Here is a 20,331-nt window from a genome sequence, read left to right as displayed (position 1 = left end):
ATACATGTTAAAAGGAAGAATTTATGGATGTGAGTTTTAAATGAGTAAGTGTATATAATATATACACGAAGTTGTTAGTTGATCTCAATTTCTCACTACTAATTACACTTTTAATGGCTCCACTTTCTCTTGATAACACAAGTGATGATATTAATTCGAATAAATTATTACAAATATATAGCCATATATCCAATGTGTAGTTTTTATCAATTTTATGAATGTCCTTGTCTAATTCATTGAATTAAAACACATGTTATTCTTATTTTCAATCAATAAATAAAATACAATGCAATGTCACATCATTTTTGAATATATGAATTTGACGTTTTGTGATCTTGAAACTTTAAAAAATGTTATTTAAATTTCAGATTTCAAATAAAAAAAATGAATCGAACTATCATATACTTGAGTACTTGTTTTCGTTATTAAACAACTTAGCTATTGGAGAATAGGAATATAATCAATTAATAAAGTATATACGTATCGTGGGCCAAAATCAAGTTAGAGGTTGAAATGTCCCTCTCACATATCTTTTCCATTTGAATACCATATGGGAGTTATCAATATTGATTAAATATGTTAAACTCAATAAAAATAAAAAAAAATAAAAATACTTAGCTATTGTTAGTGCAAATTTAGCTAAAATTTATCAACCTCATATGAGGACATACATATATTCGTTAATTTATATAGAATAGTGGATCACATAATACTGCAATAAGCATGTACATTATCTTCACTAAAAAGATGAACAGTGTTATCACTAACAGTTGAATATAAAGGATCTGGAAAGTATCCATGGACGCCTTCATTGAAACCATGCCTATAATAATTATACGTTGACGCATATGTCGATTCGTCGTAGTACTGCGATGCGTACGGGTAGTATTCGTTGTCGTAAGGGAACGGCCATAGCTCGGCTTTTCGCCCTGTCCCTCTCACCACCTTCAACACTTTTCTTTCCTCTACATATCCAGTTACAGTCACCTTCTGTTTGTCCATGTCTATTTCCAAGCTATCTACTCCTGTTTTAGTAACAGTGCTCTCTCTATTAGCTCACAAACAACATTTACCTCATTAAACATTTGTTTTTATCAATAGAATAAAAATACTTAAATACATCCCGAGCTATCAAATCACAAGTTGTTATATGTTTATTATTTTTTTAACAAAGATACTTTTAATTTTTTTTCTCTTTATGATTGAAGGGGATGTATGGAGATGAGTATACCCTAGACTGTATCTAAGTATTGCTCATAAAATGGAATGTAGTAGTACAACTTGCCTTCGATTTTGGAGATCGCTCTTCGAATCCGACCTTCACATCCATTGCAATCCATGTGCACTAGAAGTTCTACTATCTGCTAAATCGAAACATATATGAGCAGATTTTAAATATACTATAACTTATTAGCTTAAACTTCTGAATTTCAGTGAACAATAATGACATTGGATAAAATTGAAAGGAATGATTGTAGTACGTACTTACCGACATGGCATTGGAAGATTTTTTTTGATGAAATCGTCGCCCAAACATGACGATTGTTACAACGAAAATGTTTGCTTTCAATGAAGAGATTAGGTAATTGAAGGTATAACTATATGAATATGTATAGTAAGTTATGGGTGTTCCCTTTTCTCTTGTTTCTCTATGCATGGAGCTTTGTGTGTGTATTTATTCTTATTATGGGGCTTGGTTTTTTCTTTTCTTTTTTTTTTTTTTTTAAATATCTCATAGGAATAAAAGAAAATGGCCAGCAAATTGGGGTTGGCCTTTAATTTGCTCTGTCCATTTGAACAGATACCTCTCCGTCCTCCCTTATCCTAAAGTTTTCATTTCATTAATTAAGGAGAAACCAACATGGGACATGAGAGATATTTATTCTGATTTTGTGAGACAACATTCATTTTTTGGTTTATTCTTTTTATATATATGCATAAAATCAAGGAAATGAGATGTGGCAGAAAAGAAAAAGGATTGGATGTTCATGTAAAAATGTGGGTTTCTAAATGGGAAGTTTGAGAGAAAATTGGAAAAATAGTAATTCTCATAGTTATTCCCTTCACAAATATATAATTTTAGAAAATAGAAAAATTTAAAACAAAATTATATCACTTTTTTTAAAAGAATATTACATCATAAATTTTAACCTAATTCTGTTTGATAATACCATTTGGTTTTGGAAAATTGCATTGTATGACAAATACATTTTAAGAAACAAAATCTTAACTTTTTTGGAATTGCAGGTGTGACAATCACATAGCAATCACATAGAAATCAGATAGTAATTAAATTTTTAGGCGAAAGTTTTTTGACATGTTTGCCAAAAAGAAAAACCTAAGGACACACGCCCAATTTTTAATTTTTTTTTTTTTTTTTATTAAAGTTGCAATTGCCCCTTTAATTTTTTTTGTTGGGTTTTTGAAAATTAAGCATTGTTTTCTCACAATTTCTTTTCAATGATTTCATATTTTTTAGGAAATTGAAATATTTGAATTCTAAAATAAAACTTTTTTTTTACTTCTTAATTTTTTTAATTTCAATTTGTTTTTTTTTTTTCCAGTAGTTTTTAATTTGACTATAATAAAAACAAGAATTGTAAGTGAAATATTATATCTTACTTAAAAAGGTGATTGGAAGTCACAAAGGACCGCATAGCGCAGTGGATTTGCGCGTTTGACTTCGGATCAAAAGGTCGTGGGTTCGACTCCCACTGTGGTCGAATTGAGATCTAACATTTTTTGTTTGTTTAATTTTCAATATTAACGTCATTGTAATAAAATTTCAAATTTTTAGAAATTCTAAAAGATTTGCACTATTTTTCTTCCATTGTTTTTCCACCCACTTAAACTCCAAATTTCTTTATTTTAAATTGTTTCCACTCAAAATAAATACTTAACGAAAGAAATAAATATCTAATTCTCTAATCATATTAAAGTATTTTAATCAATAATAATGATAAAGGTTACCACAGTCCATGTGCAATTTTATTTCATAAACTTTTAATAAATCTATCTGTCAATTTAAATATAGTTCAAATGTTATGGAAATTTCAACTTGGAAATTTGAACTATATTTAAATTGACAAATATAGTTCAAATGTTATGGAAATTTGAACTACATTATGTTATGAAAATTTGAGATCAGTAAAGAAAGATAAAAGTAAAATTAGGAGAAATATCTAATTTAAAGAAAGGCTAACAAGAAAAATAACAAACTTTAAAGTTTCATTTGAAAAATGGCAAAAATGTTTCAAAATTATAAAAATAGCAAAATGAATTTATATAATAGAAAATACTAATTAGTAAATGACATAAATATCCTAAGATAACAAAATTAAGTACAAATGAGAATACAAAGATACACTCCTTCAAAAGCAACTCGAATACCATAAATACACTATACTTAAACATTCTAGAACCATAAATATACAATATATAAGCATTCTGGAAGCAAAAATTAAAGATTACCCAATATAGTTCTTAATGCTTTCAGCTGCCTATAGTACACATGTATGTGAGGGAAGATGACGACTAGGTAGTGGGGGTCATTAGAAACTTATGGATGTCTACAACGATGGTTTTCCTCCAAGGTGAGAAAAAGCAAAGTTGATTATACCAATGAAGTTGTTGGAAAGCAAATATTTGAAGGAATTGTAACTTCAGGATGACGTGACTATTTGAAATATGATTGCATTTGACATCAAACCAGTTGTTAAGAGTTTCATCGTCTCCATTTCATGTGATCATTTTGCTCATAGAATCTTGAAAGCCAACTTTAAACACTATCAATCCTAGAACATTGTTGTTGAAAATGATGTTCAAAGTAGAAACAAAAATAGAAAACTTACATGCGAGCGAAAAAGGTCGGCGACCTGGCGAGGGTGGTCGTCAAAAGCTAGCTAAGACGATAGAATTCAAGAAAAGGTTGTTGAACCAACGATCACAGTCATGAGATTGAGAATGAGAAAAAGAGATTTTAGGGAGGTGGCAAAGCGAAGAAGATGAAGAATATGAGATTTAAAGTTTTTTGTTATCTTATTTTAATAATAATAATGATAATGATAATGATAATGATGATAATCATAATAATAATAGTATTGTATTATATATATATATACACACACATACATAACACATGTTTCAAACATTTAAAATTGAATTCCCATTTACATGTTACTTTTTCAGTACAACAAGCCATGAGAGAAAAATCATGAAGTTTTTGTTTATTGTGATTAATTTGATAAGTACTTAGATAAAATCTAATTTGATAATAAAATATAAATTCAAATATAATTCGGAGATAAAAAAATAAGAAGGGAGTTCACTTATTTACAATTACACAATATTCATAATTTCATTTTCATTTAATTTTTAACAATTACATTGTATTTATAACTCCAACCATAAAACTTACGAAAGAAGCCTAACTCATCGTAGATGCATAGCAAAAACAATAACACTGCAAAAATAAATACTTATTTGTTTGTCAAAAAAACAAATTAATGGTATAATAATATAATAAGATGATAATGAATAAAAGGTGATTAAAGAAATACAAAAAATGATCAAATCTAAATGAAATATACGGTTTGTTAAATGATAATATGTATGAAATATTAAGTAAAATCTTAATCAGGATAAATTTTTTTATCTGAATTTAAAATAATAAAAAACGAATTGAATAATGTAAAATTTAAAGATATTATGAATTAAAATCAAAATGGTAATAAACAAATTAAAGATTAATTAATTTTGAATATTTTTTAAAAGTGGTTAAATCAAATTAAAACAGATAATTAATTTGAATCAATTAGGGGAGAAAATAAGGAAGTGATTGGTTTATTTTAAATCAATTCATGAAATAGTTATCAAAATCTAATTTGAATATGAAAATAAATTCAAATTCTAAAAGAGGGCAAAAATTACGGGATAATGCTTATTTTCAGTTTTGAAATTGGATCTATTATATTATAATATGATTAATTTGGTTATTAATCAAGCTCTCCAATTACATCATATTTATATATTGGTTATTAATCAAGCTCTCCACTTACACTATACATATATCTTAGTTATTAATAAAGCTCTACATTTACACTATATTTAATATTCCGACGAACCAACCAAGGGCAAGTCAGGTATTATCAAAATATCAGCTAAAATAATGACTAAATATGAAATATGTACAATTGAATCTAATAACATATACAAAATAATTTAAATCTTAAAAAATATGAAAAATATCCAGTTAATTTATTAAGAATATGTAAAAAATAATGAAAAACAATTCAAACATTTGAAGAAGTTTAAAATTTGAATAGATAGATGAAATTTGATAAAATATGGATATTTAAAATATAAATTTGGTAGAAAAATCTGGATATTTAATTCAAGTGAGATTAATTTGAAAAATGATTAAACATAATCTAAATTAATATTGAAAAGTGATTAAACATAATCTAAATTAATAATAAAATATTCATTGAAACGTTAACTACACTAGTAAAATCTGGAAGGACAGTTATTTTAAGGAAGATGGTTGGTTATTTTTAGTTTTTCAGATGAATCGATTAGAGGAAAATTGGAGAACTAAGACAACAACAATTACCCTGTATACGGAACTCTGCCATTGTTTATAATTCTACATTTACCATGTATTTATAATTTCATCAATAACAAGAGCTACGAACTTGACAAAGATAAAACAGAGATTTGAAAATTTGTCACAATGTGTATGTCATGTGGATTGCCACATAAATCTGGTTTTGTCATTTTTCAAAATCAAATCCTAAAATCTATTCTATGTTCTAATTCCTCTTTAAAAAAATGATCCAAGATTCGAGAAAGAAAAAAAAAAAAAAAAAAAAAAAAACCGAGAGAGTTCCTTATGAGAAGGAAACAAACCCGATCTATGCTTTTTGTTTATTTGTTTATTTTTTAATATTAATGTCATTGTAATAAAATTTCAAATTTTTAAAAATTCTAAAAGATTTGTAATATTTTTCTTCCGTTGGTTTACCACCAACATGAACTCCAAATATCTTTATTTTAAATGGTCTCCACTCAAATAAATGCTTAACAAAAGAAATAAATACCTAATTCTCTAATACATATTAAAGTATTTTAATCAAAGGTTACAATAGTTCCTTGTTCTATTTTGATCGATGTATTTTTACAAATGGGTAATTTTAGTCCATAAGATTTTAATAAATCCATCTGCTAGTTTGAACACAGTTCAAGTAGTCAATATGATGTTATGAGAATTTTAGATCAGTAAAAAAAGAAAATTAAAATTAGGGGATTTAAAGATGGATCAATTGGAGGAGAAAACCCAAGAGAGTTCCTTACCGGAAGGAAACAGGCCCGATCTACGTTTGTTTGTTTGTTTAGTTATTTATTTATTTTAATATTAATGTCATTGTAATAAAATTTCAAATTTTTAGAAATTCTAAAATATTTGTACTATTTTTCTTCCATTGTTTTTCCACCAACATGACCTCCAAATTTCTTTATTTTAAATTGTCATCATGCAAAATAAATATTTAACGAAAGAAATGAATATCTAATTCTCTAAGCATATTAAAGTATTTTAATCAATAATAATAACAAAGGCTACAATAGTCGTTATATTTTGAATTTTGTTCTATTTTGTTCTATATATTTTTAAAAATGTATAATTTTAGTCCATGTACTTTTAATAAATTCATCCGCCAATTTGACCATACTTCCTTAGAACTCAAAGACAAAGTTGTACAACCAATAGAACAAATCTGTTCAAGTAAGATCGTGTCAATTTGAACATATTTCAACTAGTCAATACATATGTTATAGAAATTTTGGACCAATAAAAGAAAAAGATAAAAGTAAAACTAGGGGAGTCACTTAATCTAAAAATTGGATCGAAGATCAGCATGAAACATTCTAGAGAGAGACTCTAAAGAGATGAAAAGTGGTTTCTTTTATGATTCTCAGGTGGATAAAGTATTTGTATCGACAAATGCAACTTTCCTAGAAAAAAAACCAAATTAAAAATCATCAACCTCGCAGTAGGCTAGTAATAGATAAAATGACCAAAGAAACGACAGATAAATCAACAAGAGTTGTTGATGAAACTAGTATTTCACATCCTTCCCAAGAGTTAAAAATGCCTCGATGTAGTGGGAGGGTTGTGCAACAGCCTGATCGATACATGGGTTTAACAGAAACTTAAGTCATCATACCAGATGATGGCTTAGAGGATCCATTAACTTTCAAACAAACAATGGAAGATGTGGATAAAGACCAGTGGATTAAAGCCATAGACCTTGAAATGGAGTTAATGTACTTCAATTCAGTCTGGGATCTTATAGATCAACTAGAAGGGGTAAAACACATCGGTTCTAAGTGGATCTACAAGAGAAAATGAGACCAGGCTGGTAAGGTACAGACCTACAAGGCTAGGCTTATAGCAAAAGGGTTTACTCAAAGAGAGGGGGTAGGCTATGAAGAAACCTTCTCTCTGGTTGCCATGATAAAGTCTATTAGAATACTCTTATCCATAACTCCCTTTTATGATTATGAAATTTGGCAAATGGATGTCAAGACAACATTTCTGAATGGCTATCTTGAGGAGAGTATCTATATATCTCAAGCAGAAGGGTTTATAGAACAGGGTCAAGATAAAAAAGATTGCAAGTTTAAAAGATCTATTTATGGGTTAAAACAAGCATCTCGATCATGGAATATGAGCTTTGACACTACGATCAAATCTTATGGCTTTGAACAAAATATTGACGAACATTATGTTTACAAGAAGATTGTTAACAAAACTGTCGCTTTTCTGGTTTTGTATGTTGATATATTCTACTCATAGGAAATGAGGTAGAATTTTTGGCTGACGTCAAGAGATGAATTGTTGCGCAATTCCAAATGAAGGTTTTGGGAGAAGCGCAATATGTTCTTGGGATCCAAATAGTTTGGAACTGCAAGAACAAAACTTTAGCATTATCACAAGCATCTTATATACACAAGATGTTGCTTAGATATAAAATGTAAAATTTCAACAAAGGTATGTTACCATTCAGACATGGAATTCATTTGTTTAAGGAACAATGTCGTAAGATACCTCAAGAGGTTGAGGTTATAAAACGAATTTTGTATGCATCAGCAGTAGGGAGTTTAATGTATGCAATGTTGTGTACTCGTTCTGACATATGCTATGCAGTTGGAATTGTCAACAGATATCAGTCTAATCTGGATATGATCATATGACTGCCATTAAAAACATCCTCAAGTATCTTCGGAGAACGACTATATGTTCGTCTATTGTGCTAAGGATCTGATCCTTACTAGATACACTGATTCTGACTTTCAGACCGATATGGATTCAAGGAAATCAACTTCGGGGTCAGTTTTCACTTTGAATGGAGGAGCAATAGTGTGAAGAAGTATCAAGCAAAGTTGTATTGTTGACTCCACAACGGAAGCTGAGTATGTAGCTGCAAGCGAAGCAGTTAAAGAAGTAGTGTGGCTACGCAAGTTCTTGACAAATTTGGAAGTAGTTCCAAATATGCACCTGCCGATCACCCTATATTGTGATAACAGTGGAGCGGTTGCTAACTCAAAGGAACCTAGAAGCCATAAGCGTGGGAAACACATTGAGCGCAACTACCATCTTATTAGAGAGATTGTACATAGAGAAGACGTGATCATCATGTAGATAGCCTCACAAGACAACTTGGTTGATTCATTTATAAAGGCTCTCCTGGCTAAAGTGTTCGAGGGTCACCTAGTGGAACTAGGAATACGATACAGTTAGAACTAGGGTAAGTGGAAGAAATAATGGGTATCTAATGCCCTAGTTTACTATATTTATTCTCTCATTAAAAATTGTGTACATATTTGAATATATGTTTATCAACTGGAGTTTTAGTCCAAGTGAAAATTTGTTGGATTGTATGTCCTAAAACTCACAGTTTGTGAAGTTAAACATTTTCTATTATCAATAAAGATATTATTTGACATTTATTCAATAAAGTTGTTGAATATGTAAATTGCACTTATAAAGACTAAATCCAATAAACCAAGATCTATGGCTATTTTATGAATGCTTGAACTATATGTAGAGACATAAAGATGGATCAAGTTTGAGTAAATAGCCAAAATGATCTATAGTCTATGAATAAGGTTGGGTACCTTATTCTGGTAACACTATCGGATGCAGCTCACTCTGTAGTTCTTAAATTTTTTGTAAGGTGCTATAAACGAAGTGATCCTGATTCATTCATGTATTGACATGAGGAGTGGGAGCGTCCTATGTAATGAGTTTGCATAAGACTGGACCAAGAAACAAGTCACTCTTACTTTATAACATTGTTTACGTTTAAGGCAGACTATTTCGCATAGATGATCTAGGTAACTCGATCTTAATCCGGAGTTAACTATGAACTCCTGTTTATTCGAGATTATCCTTGGATTTGCATAGGTGAAGGTTGGCTCAACAGTGCTGGCTCAATAAGCCTCTCATTTTATGAGTAAGACCGGGTAGATAGCTAGGGACATAGGGTGCAAAATGTAATTCACGCCTACCTGATTTAGGGATAGGAGAAAGATTGTTTTCTTAAGTGCTGAATCCACGTCTTGAACAAGGGGTCCTACCCTCTCATAAGTCCGAGAGAGATTCGGTTTAGTGATTGGACCATAACTAATTGTTCATTAGAGGATCAGTGGAACTTAAGAAGCAAGATATAATTTCGGGGTAAAACAACATTTGACCCAGTCGTTATTATGAACAACCTGTGGAGGGTCAAATTACTAATTATGGTTAAATCAAGTGGACACAAATATATCTATAGTGAGGAGAGTGCAAATATCGAGCTATAGTGGTGTGACTCTGTAATTAACGAATATTGATTAATTCGGTCTAAAGAGTTTAGCCAACTAATCTCAAATTGATCGAGCTCATGATCTGTAGGTTCATAAGGTCTCTCTACTAGCTTGTAAAATATGAACACCTTGGATTAGTAGATTAAGTGAATTTGAAATGATTTCAATTTGAAGTGTTCAAATTGAATTTTGATTTGAAACATTCAAATAGAATTTAGGGTTTCAATTTGAAGTGTTCAAATTGTAAATTAGGGTTTGAATTTGAACTAATTTCAAATCAGGATTTGAATAATTATATTTGATATAATTAAATGTTTAATTTATTGAAATTAAACGAAATTGGAGAATTTATAATATTTAAATATTAATTACATAAATAGGATTCATGTTTAAAATTAGGTGTTTGATTAATTTAATATTTGATATTAAATTAATGTTTAATTAATTAAATTTGTAAAATTAAGTAAAATAAAATTAATTTTCAAATTTTTTATTCAAATTCAGAAATTGGATTTTTGAATTTTTGAATTAAGTAAAATGAAAATTGAAAATTAATACATAGTGGAATTTTCCAAGTTTTGGAAAATTTGATGTGTTTACACATAGTTCTACCACCTAGCCCACTAAACTCTTCCAATTGAAGTGTCAATTGGATTATTCTATCAGTGCTTGCATGAACAAAAGTGATAAAACTCTTCAATTTCATGGCTAAAGGAAGAATTTAGCTGGAAGTTATGAATTTCCGCAGAATTTTTTCTTCTCTCAAACTCACACCATTCCCTTCACCATTCCCTTCATTCTTGAATTCCACCACTCAAATTCAAGTTGAGAATAGTAGTGAAGATCTCTTGGTGGTTCACTAAGGATTTGAAGCTGAGAATTCGTGGATAGCAACTTGGATTTGGAGGATTCTTCAAAGGTTTGTCTTCTTGAAACTCTTTTCTGAGAAAATATGTATTGCATGCTTTTTAGAACTTAAATTAAGTGTAATTAGAGTGCTTATTGACTCTGGTTGCTTCTATTGCATGTTAATTTATTATATCACTAGGGACATAGTCCTGCAAGATGAGTTCACTCCTACCTACTTTAGGGATAGTAGATAGATTGTTCTCTTAAGTATTGACTCCTAGTCTTGAACAAGGGGCTCCACTCTCTCTATGACTAAGAGGGACTTGGTTCATTAGTAAGACCATAAACCAATTGTTCTTTAGTAGATTAGTGGATACTTCAGGAACAACATGTTTTATTGGGATAAAACGGTAATTTTGGCCCAGCTGTAAATATGAACAACTTATGAAGGATCGACTTACTAATCATGGTTAAATCAAGTGGATAGATATATATCTACAATGAGCAGAGTGCAGCTACTGGATTTTAGTGGAGTGACCCTGTAGTTAACGAATGTTGGTTAATTCGGTTAAAAGAATTTAGTCATTTAATATCAGATCATTGGAGCTCATGATCTGTAGATCAATTAAGTCCCCTTACTAGCTCATAAATGGACTAAATCTTAGAATAGCGTGATGAGAAAATTTGAAACATTCAAATTTAGTTTACGGACATTATTAATTATATACGATTTAATTAAACGTCTAATTATCGAATTAAACGAAATTGGAGAGTTTGAAAATATTTAAATATGATTTAAATATGAATTACATGAACAAGGATTCATGTTTGAAATAGGTGTTATATTAATTTAATATTTGGTACTAAATTAATTGATTAATTAAATTGTTTAATTAATTATTTATAATTCAAAATTAATTCTTTTATATAAATATTAATTAGTGAATTGATATTTTTTTAATTCATTTTAAAATTTGAAATTTGAAATTTGAAATTTGAAATTGATTTGATTTTTAAAGAAAAATCAATATAATTTTTTTTAAAAAAAAAATTTGAGATTTTTCCACTTGATCCACCTCCAATTTCCACTCAAAAGTGTGCTTGTGGTGTCAACCTCTCATGTAATGAGATTGCATGTAGGTTTGTATAAAGGAGATGCTTAATCTGTTGAGATTATGGTCATGCAAATGAAAAATTGAAGAGAAAATTGGTTTTCTTTCTTCAACACATCAAAGCACTCCAAATCTGAATTTTTTTTCTCTTAAATTAACTCTCATTTCTGATCTTACCATTCAATCTAAGGGTCAAGAGAATAGTAGGAAAGATCTTGTGGTGGTCTACAATCTTTAAGAAGAGATTGTAGCTAGATTTAGAGCAACTAGAAGAGTTATTCAAAAGTATTTTTCAAAAACCCTATTATTTTGCTATGAACATGGATGCTTGTATTCTAAAATTAATGTAATTAGAGTGATTAAGATCCTGAATTTCTTCTGCTTGTGTAATGTCAACACCAATAGAGACGTGTGAGCAGAGGTATTCTATGCAAAGAGTTTGTATAAGACCGGACCACAAAGTGAATAGTTTCTTTAAATATCACCATTGTTAAAAGAGGCGTACATTCATCAAGATGACCATAGGTGACTTGACCTAAATCCTGAGTGAGTTGTGAACTCCTACCTATGAAGGCGGTCCTTTGATTTACATGGGTGAGAATGGCCAGTTTTGCCGACTTAATATGCCTATCATTTTGGGGATTCGTTTGATTGGGGAGTTAGGAACGCAACTAGATAAGAAGGAATTCACTCATTCCCTATTGTTAGGGTAAGTAGAGAACTTTCTCCCTTAAGGGCTGATTTTGGGGCTTGAACAATGTGGCGTCACACTTTCTGCTGGCTTAAGAGAGGTTTGATTATAGTTCGACTATAATTTATTGTTGATTAGAGGGATCAGTGGTACATATGGAGTTAGATGTAACTACATGGGCAAAATGGTAATTTCGATCAAGTTGTACTTACAAGCAATTTGTGAAGGGTCAATGCATCGTTGATTGGTTATATTCAATGGACATGAAAATATATCTCAAGTGTGAAGAGTGCAACTATCGGTACTTAGTGGAGTGACCGACAGTTAATGAAAGTTGGTTAATTTAATTGAAGAGCTTAATTAATTAATCATGTACTATTGGAACTTTAATCTATAGGTCCATAAGGTCCCCATGTTAACTCAATTAGGATTAATGAGAATCGAATTAATGCTTGATTAATTTGAATTGTTCAAATTAATAAAGGGAATTAATTATATGAGATATAATTAATATAATGTATATGATACATTTTAGTACAAAGTTTTATTTGAGAGAAATAAATATTGAATATGACTCAAATATTAATTATATGAATGTGATTTATATTAAGTTCTATAGCTTAAATGAGATAATAATAATCTATAGGTTATATTGTATGATATATGATAAAAATTATAGGTTACGTGTTATATTAGATATAACATATGGTTTTATATATATATATATATATATGTGTATGTATATATATATAATTAATTAATTAATTAATTAATTTAAAATTTAAGATTGGTTTTAGATTAAATTAATTATAAGGGAATAAATCTCTCCCCTTTTCTCTCCTTTACGTGCGTTTGTGGGAAAGAGGGTTGAGATTTTCTTCTTCTTCTTCTCGCTTCTCAGATGTACGAAAGACAGACAAGCTCTTCCAAATAGAACTCTGGAAAATTTCTCTCTCAAGAGATTACTCCTCCCCCTTTTCCAAAAATTAATTTTTGAAGCCCACACACTCTCGGTCAGTTCTCAGCCTTGAGAATATTAAGGTTGCCGCGTGGTGGTGTCTGAATTCTTGAAGAATTGTTGATGCATTTGTGAGTTTCTTCAAAGAGCTCAAATTGTTTGTACTGATCACTGGGAAAGGATACGTGAAGATAATTTGGTCTTCAAAAGTGAGTGTTCTTCCACCCTTTTATTTCCTCTTAATTATGTGAAAATCACATGTTGTTTTAGAATGTAGATCCATGTTTTCGTCCTTTGTAAATTGTATACTTCTGTAAAATTAAATTGGGATAAAGATCGCTTCCACTGGGGATGGTCACATGCCTTTTTAATTGGTATCAGAGTGTGGTTTTGAGTCTCAATTTTAGTTTTCGAAATCAGTTCAGAGTAATGGTGGGTTTATAATTCTGCATTATGAATGTTGAATGTGTTTTTGGGATTGGTCTTTTAGAATTCTATTGAATTTTTTATTCGGTATGTAAAGGGCCCATTATTTTAGACATAATTATTCTATCGACTCTGTATTTGTTGTCCTTATCGATCGTGATCAAGGTTCTGACTTTAATTTGGTGGAAAACGAAGCAGATTTGGTCAATTTCGGTTGAACAGACGAAAAAAAGCGAGGAAATTGCTTTACAGCGTCAGGGCAGCGTTGCAATGCTAGCCTGGCACTATAAGGCAAAACCCTCAGAATTGTAATGCTCCAATTGCAGCGTTGTAATACTGCATGGAGCGTCACGACACTGTAAGCGCTTCTATGCGAATTGAAGAATGCCAATGTCGCAATACTAGCGGGGAGGTTACGATGCTCGAAGTGTGAGGCGCACATTAATTGGACCGATCAAGACTGACAGTTGGTTCTAGGCGGTCCAATAGCGGTTTTTCTTCAAGTTTTAATTATTATTTGTAATAAGAAGTTTTTTTGTTTAATTAAATTAATACAAATGCTATATTAATTTTTTAAATATTTTAGGAAGCCAATCCTAGTCCAAATTGTTGCTTTTAATTATCCATGTGATGTATGGTTGATTTTATTATTATATATATGTCATATAGAAAAATCCCATCATAGGATATACATTTATTCATGCATCATTTAATATAAATGTTATATTATAAGATTGCATGATTTAATTAAGCATGCTCATGCATCATATTATATAAATGCTATAAAGTATGTATGCATTCATAAATGACATTTTCATGCATCATTTATACTATAAATATTATAATTATAGTTTAGATGTATGAATGGATGTTGTTTATTTTTCAATACCTTATTATATAATTGCTATGTATGTAATATAATGAAAAAATGATTGCATGATGCATGACACTACTTGAGTAAATTACAATCGTTATAATTTTTTTAAAGTGTGTCGTTAGACACATGATTAGGTTTTAATTATTTCATTTAATCTTTATAATGGTTATAAGTTAAATGAAATTAGAATTAAAATCTATAATAAAGAGTTGCATGCTAACATATTTTAAATCTTTTTTAAACAGTTTAAAATTGATTACACCATTAGACCTATGTTCACAATATTTCTAATATGATTAGAAATATGTTTAATCTTTTAATTCAGTTTAATAGAATTAAATTGATTTTGATTAAAATATTAAATTTGTAACAAACGTATCTATAAGGGATCTCTGTCTTAGGACAGTTTTGTCTAGTTGGGTATTTAAGCTGACAGAAACAAAAGACCCCTACCTGGGAACTGACCTGGAAGGTGAATTAGATAGATTTGTTACAAGCATACAATGAATGATTAAAGGTTGTTAAAGTGTTTAATAAATAATAATCAACATTGTTAAACTATCCAACGTAAATGTTACATTAGGCAAAGTTAACAACTACTTAGTACAAATTATTAGCCAAAACTTTTTCTAAGTTAATCAACTTTAAGTAAAACATTCAATGGAAGAAAAATGGATATATGATGCTGATAGGATAAATTAACATGGAACGAAAGCAATCAAAATCTATAAGCACTCTAATTACATTTAATTTGAGTTCAAAAAGCATGCAAAATCAAATTTTCAGAAGAGGGTTTCAAAAACAACATACCTTTGAAGAATTCCTCCAAATCCAAGCTGCTCTTCACATGATTTCAGTTCAAAATCTTCAGTGAACCACCAAGAGATCTTCTATACTATTCTCAACCTTGAATTTGAGTAGTGGAACTCAAGATTGAAGTGAATTTGGTGAGAAAGTTAAGAGGGTTTTTGGAGAGGAAGAACAGTTTCTGCAGAAACCAATTTTCAGTAGCCAAAATTTTCTCTAAACTGAGAAATTGTAGTGTTTTTAATATTCTTCTACATGCAGGCACTAATGGAGACTGCCATTGACACTTCAATTGCAGCAAAATAATGGCCTCGATGTTTTGATTTAGAAGATCCATCTCTTACTTCCTCAAAATTGGATTTCTCCACTAAGAGGTTTTAATTTCTAATTTTTTAATTTAATTCTTAATTAATTGAAAATTAATAAAATTCAGAATTTCAAAATTCAATTTCTCAAATTGAATTAAAATTGAAAATTAATTTGATTTTAATTAATTAAACAAATTTTAATTAATTAACTAATAGTTTAATAACAAATATTAAATTAATCAAATACTTAATTTTGAACATGAATCCTATTCATGTTATTAATATTCAAAACAATATTTAAATATTATAAGCTCTCCAATTTCGTTTAATTTCGACAAATTAAATGTTAAATTAATTCTATCGAATATAATTATATAAACCCTAATTTGAACTTGAACTATTCAAATTCAAACCCTAATTTTGATTTGAACAGTTCAAATTGAAATCATTCCAAATTCACTCAATTTAGTAATTCTAGGTGTTTAGGTTTTATGAGCTAGTAGAGGGACTTTATGGACCTATAGATCATGAGCTCTAATGATTTGAGATTAACTGGCTAAAACTTTTTAGACCGAATTAATCAATATTCATTAACTACCAAGTCACACCACTATAGCTCTCCTCACTGTAGATATATTTGTGTCCACTTGATTTAACCATAATTAGTAAGCCGACCCTTCACAGGTTGTTCGTAATAACGACTAGGCCAATATGCTGTTTTACCCCCGAAATTACGTCTTGCTCCTTAAGTTTCATTGATCCTCTAATGAACAATTGGTTTGTGATCCAATCACTAAATTGGATCCTCTAGGCCAATGAAAGGGTGGGGCCCCTTGTTCAAGACTTGGATTCAGCGCTTAAGAGAACAACCTTTCTTCTGTCCCTAAATCGGGTAGGCGTGAATTCCATCTTGCATCGTATGTCCCCAACTATTTACCCGATCTGACCCTTCAAATGGGAGGTTTATTTAGTCGGTGTTGTTGAGCCAACCCTCACCTCTTCAAATGTAAGGATAATCTCGAATAAACAGGAATTCATAGTTAGTTCAAAATTAAAACCGAGTTACCTAGGTCATCTAAGTGAAATAGTCAGTCTTAAACAGTAAAAAATGTTATAAAGTAAGATTGACTTATTTCTTGGTCCGATCTTACACAAACTCATTGCATAGGACGCCCCCACTCCTCATGTCAATACATGAACAAATCAGGATCACTTCGTTTATAAGACCTTACAACAAATTGTAATAACTACAAAGTGGGTTGCATCCGATATTGTTACTAGAATAAGACATCCAACCTTATTCGTATACTATAGACCATTTTGGCTATTTACTCAAACTTGATCCATTTTTATGTCTCCACATAAAGTTCAAGTTTCATATATTAGCCCTGGATCTTAGTTTATTAGATTTAGTCTTTACAAGCGCAATCTATATAATCAATAACAACTTTATTGAAGAAATGTTGAATAACATTTTTATTGATAATAAAATATGTTTAACTTTACAAACTACGAGTTTTAGGACATACAACCCAATAGATACTTCACTTTCCCTTTTACGTTTCTCCCTAAATGTTCACAATGTGAGATCTATGCTTGGCCATGAGGCATCTTTTCTTGTGTTCCCTTACGGGTGGTATTTGCATAGATCAACAATAAGGTAATTGGCGAGAGTGTTTATAGTAAGTGGGAGAGGAACGTGTGTCAACACATCCCATGGTCTACTTCATTAGTTTTCAGTAAACTTTCATGCTCGATCTTGAGACTTTGCTTGTGTGCCCCCTACAGATGGCATTATGCATGAATTTATACTCAAACTCTTGAAATTGATAGGATTGCTTTAGTTTTTTCCCCAATCGATTTTTCCTTATGGTTGGGTCATTGGAGCTAAACTCTAGAATCTAAAATGAGGGATTACACTTACAAAAAAATGTTAAGTAAGTTAACAATTTCTATACCAAACAATGATGACTAATAATTATGGAAATAAGAGTTATTCTAGTGTTATTATTAGTTGAGATTGTCTCAATTTAGTGAAAGGGTCATTGATCACCCTATGCTAGTATTTACCCTACCCCACTGAATCATCATTGCAAAATAGATGTTACATAGGGTAGATTGAATTTTTTGCTAAATTGATTGGTTGTTCAATTGGGTAATGCATGTATAACTATTATAAATAAATTGTATGGTTTCAACAATTTCATTAAAACTAATGGTACACTAAATTTTCTTTTCGCTGAAAAATTTAATGGTGATAACTACGCAACATGGAAAAATACTATGATTACTGTGCTTATAATCGATGACCTGCGATTCGTCCTCGTTGAGGAGTGTCCTCAAGTCCCAACTTCCAATGCATTCTGAAATGTTCAAAAGGCATATAAGTGATAGGTCAGGGCGAATGAAAAGGCCCTGACATATATCTTGGCCAGCTTATCTAAAGTTTTGGCCAAGAAACATGAACTCATGCTCACTGCCCATGAGATCATGGATTCCCTGAGGGGAAACGTTTGGAAAACCATCCACACAACTCCGCCATGATGCTCTAAAGTACATCTTCAGTGCTCGGATGCAAGAAGAGGCCTCTTTTCATAAAAATGTTCTGAATGTGATGGTCTATTTTAATGTGGCGGAGATGAATGGGTCTGTCATCGACGAAGCCAGTTAGTAGCTTCATTTTGGAACTCTACCTGAAAGTTTCCTCTAGTTTTGTAGCAATGATGCTATGAACAGAATTGACTACAACTTGACCACTTAGCTCAATGAGCTGTAGACATATCAATCATTGATGAAAGTCAAGGAACATAAAGGGAAGGGAGCCTCATCCTCTAAGAAGTTTTTTAGAGGTTCGTCCTCTGAAATTAAGTCTCTACCTTCTTCTTCTAGCACCAAAAAGTGGAAGAAGAAGAAGGGAGGTCAGGGAAAAACTAACCCCGCTGCTGTCCAAAATGGCAAGAAAGCCAAGGCTACAAAGGCAATCTGTTTCATTGCAACCAGGAGAGACATTGGTAGAGGAATTATCCCAAGTATTTGGTAGAAAAGAAGAGGGCCAAACAAGGTAAATATCATTTACTCGTATTGATATTTTTTTTTAATGGAGAATGATAATTTGGCTTGGATAATTGATTTAGGTGCCACTAATCATTTTTGCTCTTCTTTCAGAGAATTAGTTCTTGGCGATAGCTGGAGACTGGGAGATGACGATGCGGGTTGAAACTGAACACGTCGTCTCGGCAAAAGCACTATAAGGACTTTGTTTAATTTTACAAAAATCGTATTTATTGTTAGACAATGTGTATATAGGTCTTGATTTGAAAAGGATCTTGATTTCTGTAAAATATTTACTTGAACAAAATTATTCTTTAACTTTTGACGTAAATAAATTGTTTATTTACAAGAATGGTGAATTTATTTATTCAAGAAATCTCGAAGATAACCTTTATGTGCTAAGGCTGTTAGCATCTAAGACCCTCCTTGATACTGAAATGTTCAGAACTATTGTAGCTCAAAATAAAAGACCAAAAGTTTCTCCTAAAGAAAACGCTTGTCTTTGGCACCTAAGATTAGGTCATATTAATCTCAATATGATTGAAAGATTGGTTAATAACCGACTTCTAAGTGAGTTAGAAGAAAATTCTTTATTAGTATGTGAGTCATTCCTTGAAGGCAAAATGACTAAGAGACCTTTTACTAAAAGAGGTCATAGAGCCAAAGAACCCTTAAAACTTGTATATTCGGACCTCTGTAGTCTTGTGAATGTTAAGGCGAGAGGAGAGTTTGAATATTTCATGAATATTTCATCATCTTTACAGATGATTATTCAAGGTACGAGTATGTTTACCTAATGCAACATAAGTCTGAAGCCCTTGAAAAGTTTAAGGAGTACAAGACTGAAATTGACAATTCATCAGATAAAACAATAAAGACGCTTCAATCTGGTCGAGGGAGAGTATATAGATTTGATATTCCAGGACTATTTGATTAAACATGGAATTATATACCAACCCCAAGCACCTGGTACACCTTAACATAATGATGTATCAGAAAGGAGAAATCAAATCTTATTGGACTTGGTTCAGTCTATGATGAATTACACTCACTTATCTGATTTGTTCTGTGGTTATGTAGCATAGACTGCAACCTATATTTTGGTTGCGTTCCATCCAAGAATGTTTCTGAAACACCTTTGGAATTAAGGAATTGTCATAAAAATAGTTTATGCCATTCAGGATTTAGGGTACCCAGCATACGTGTTTGAAGTTAATCCTAAGAAATAAAAACCTCTTTCAAAACTATGCCTAATTTTTAGATTACCCCAAAGGAATGAGAGGTGGTTATTTCTGCGATCCTAAAGATAATAAAGTGCTTTTGTTGACAGCCACTACATTTTTAGAAGAGGGCCATATTAGAGAGCACAAACTGCATAGTAAGTG

General features: G+C 30.8%; 1 protein-coding gene and 1 non-coding gene across 2 annotated transcripts; one reads left to right on the top strand and one right to left on the bottom strand.

Annotated features, from left to right (window-relative positions):
- Positions 1-640: 640 nt before the first annotated feature.
- Positions 641-1,664, bottom strand: LOC120067184 (heavy metal-associated isoprenylated plant protein 45-like). The gene is made up of 3 exons (XM_039018663.2): positions 1,490-1,664; positions 1,286-1,361; positions 641-1,025 (listed from the first exon to the last, which is right to left on the bottom strand). Exons 1-3 carry the CDS (start codon positions 1,655-1,657, stop codon positions 703-705), a joined length of 567 nt encoding a protein of 188 aa, XP_038874591.1. The 5' UTR covers positions 1,658-1,664; the 3' UTR covers positions 641-702.
- A 985-nt stretch (positions 1,665-2,649) lies between these two features.
- TRNAR-UCG (transfer RNA arginine (anticodon UCG)) lies at positions 2,650-2,723 on the top strand. Its single transcript has one exon. It is a non-coding gene; the product is annotated as a tRNA-Arg (tRNA).
- The last annotated feature ends 17,608 nt before the right edge of the window (positions 2,724-20,331 follow it).

Source organism: Benincasa hispida, chromosome 1, assembly GCF_027475165.1.
Source record: "Benincasa hispida cultivar pf3 chromosome 1, pf3_genome.v1.1, whole genome shotgun sequence".
NCBI classification, from domain to species: Eukaryota; Viridiplantae; Streptophyta; class Magnoliopsida; order Cucurbitales; family Cucurbitaceae; genus Benincasa; species Benincasa hispida.
Note: the sequence above shows the minus strand (reverse complement) of the source record. Positions and strands in the feature narration are given on the sequence as shown.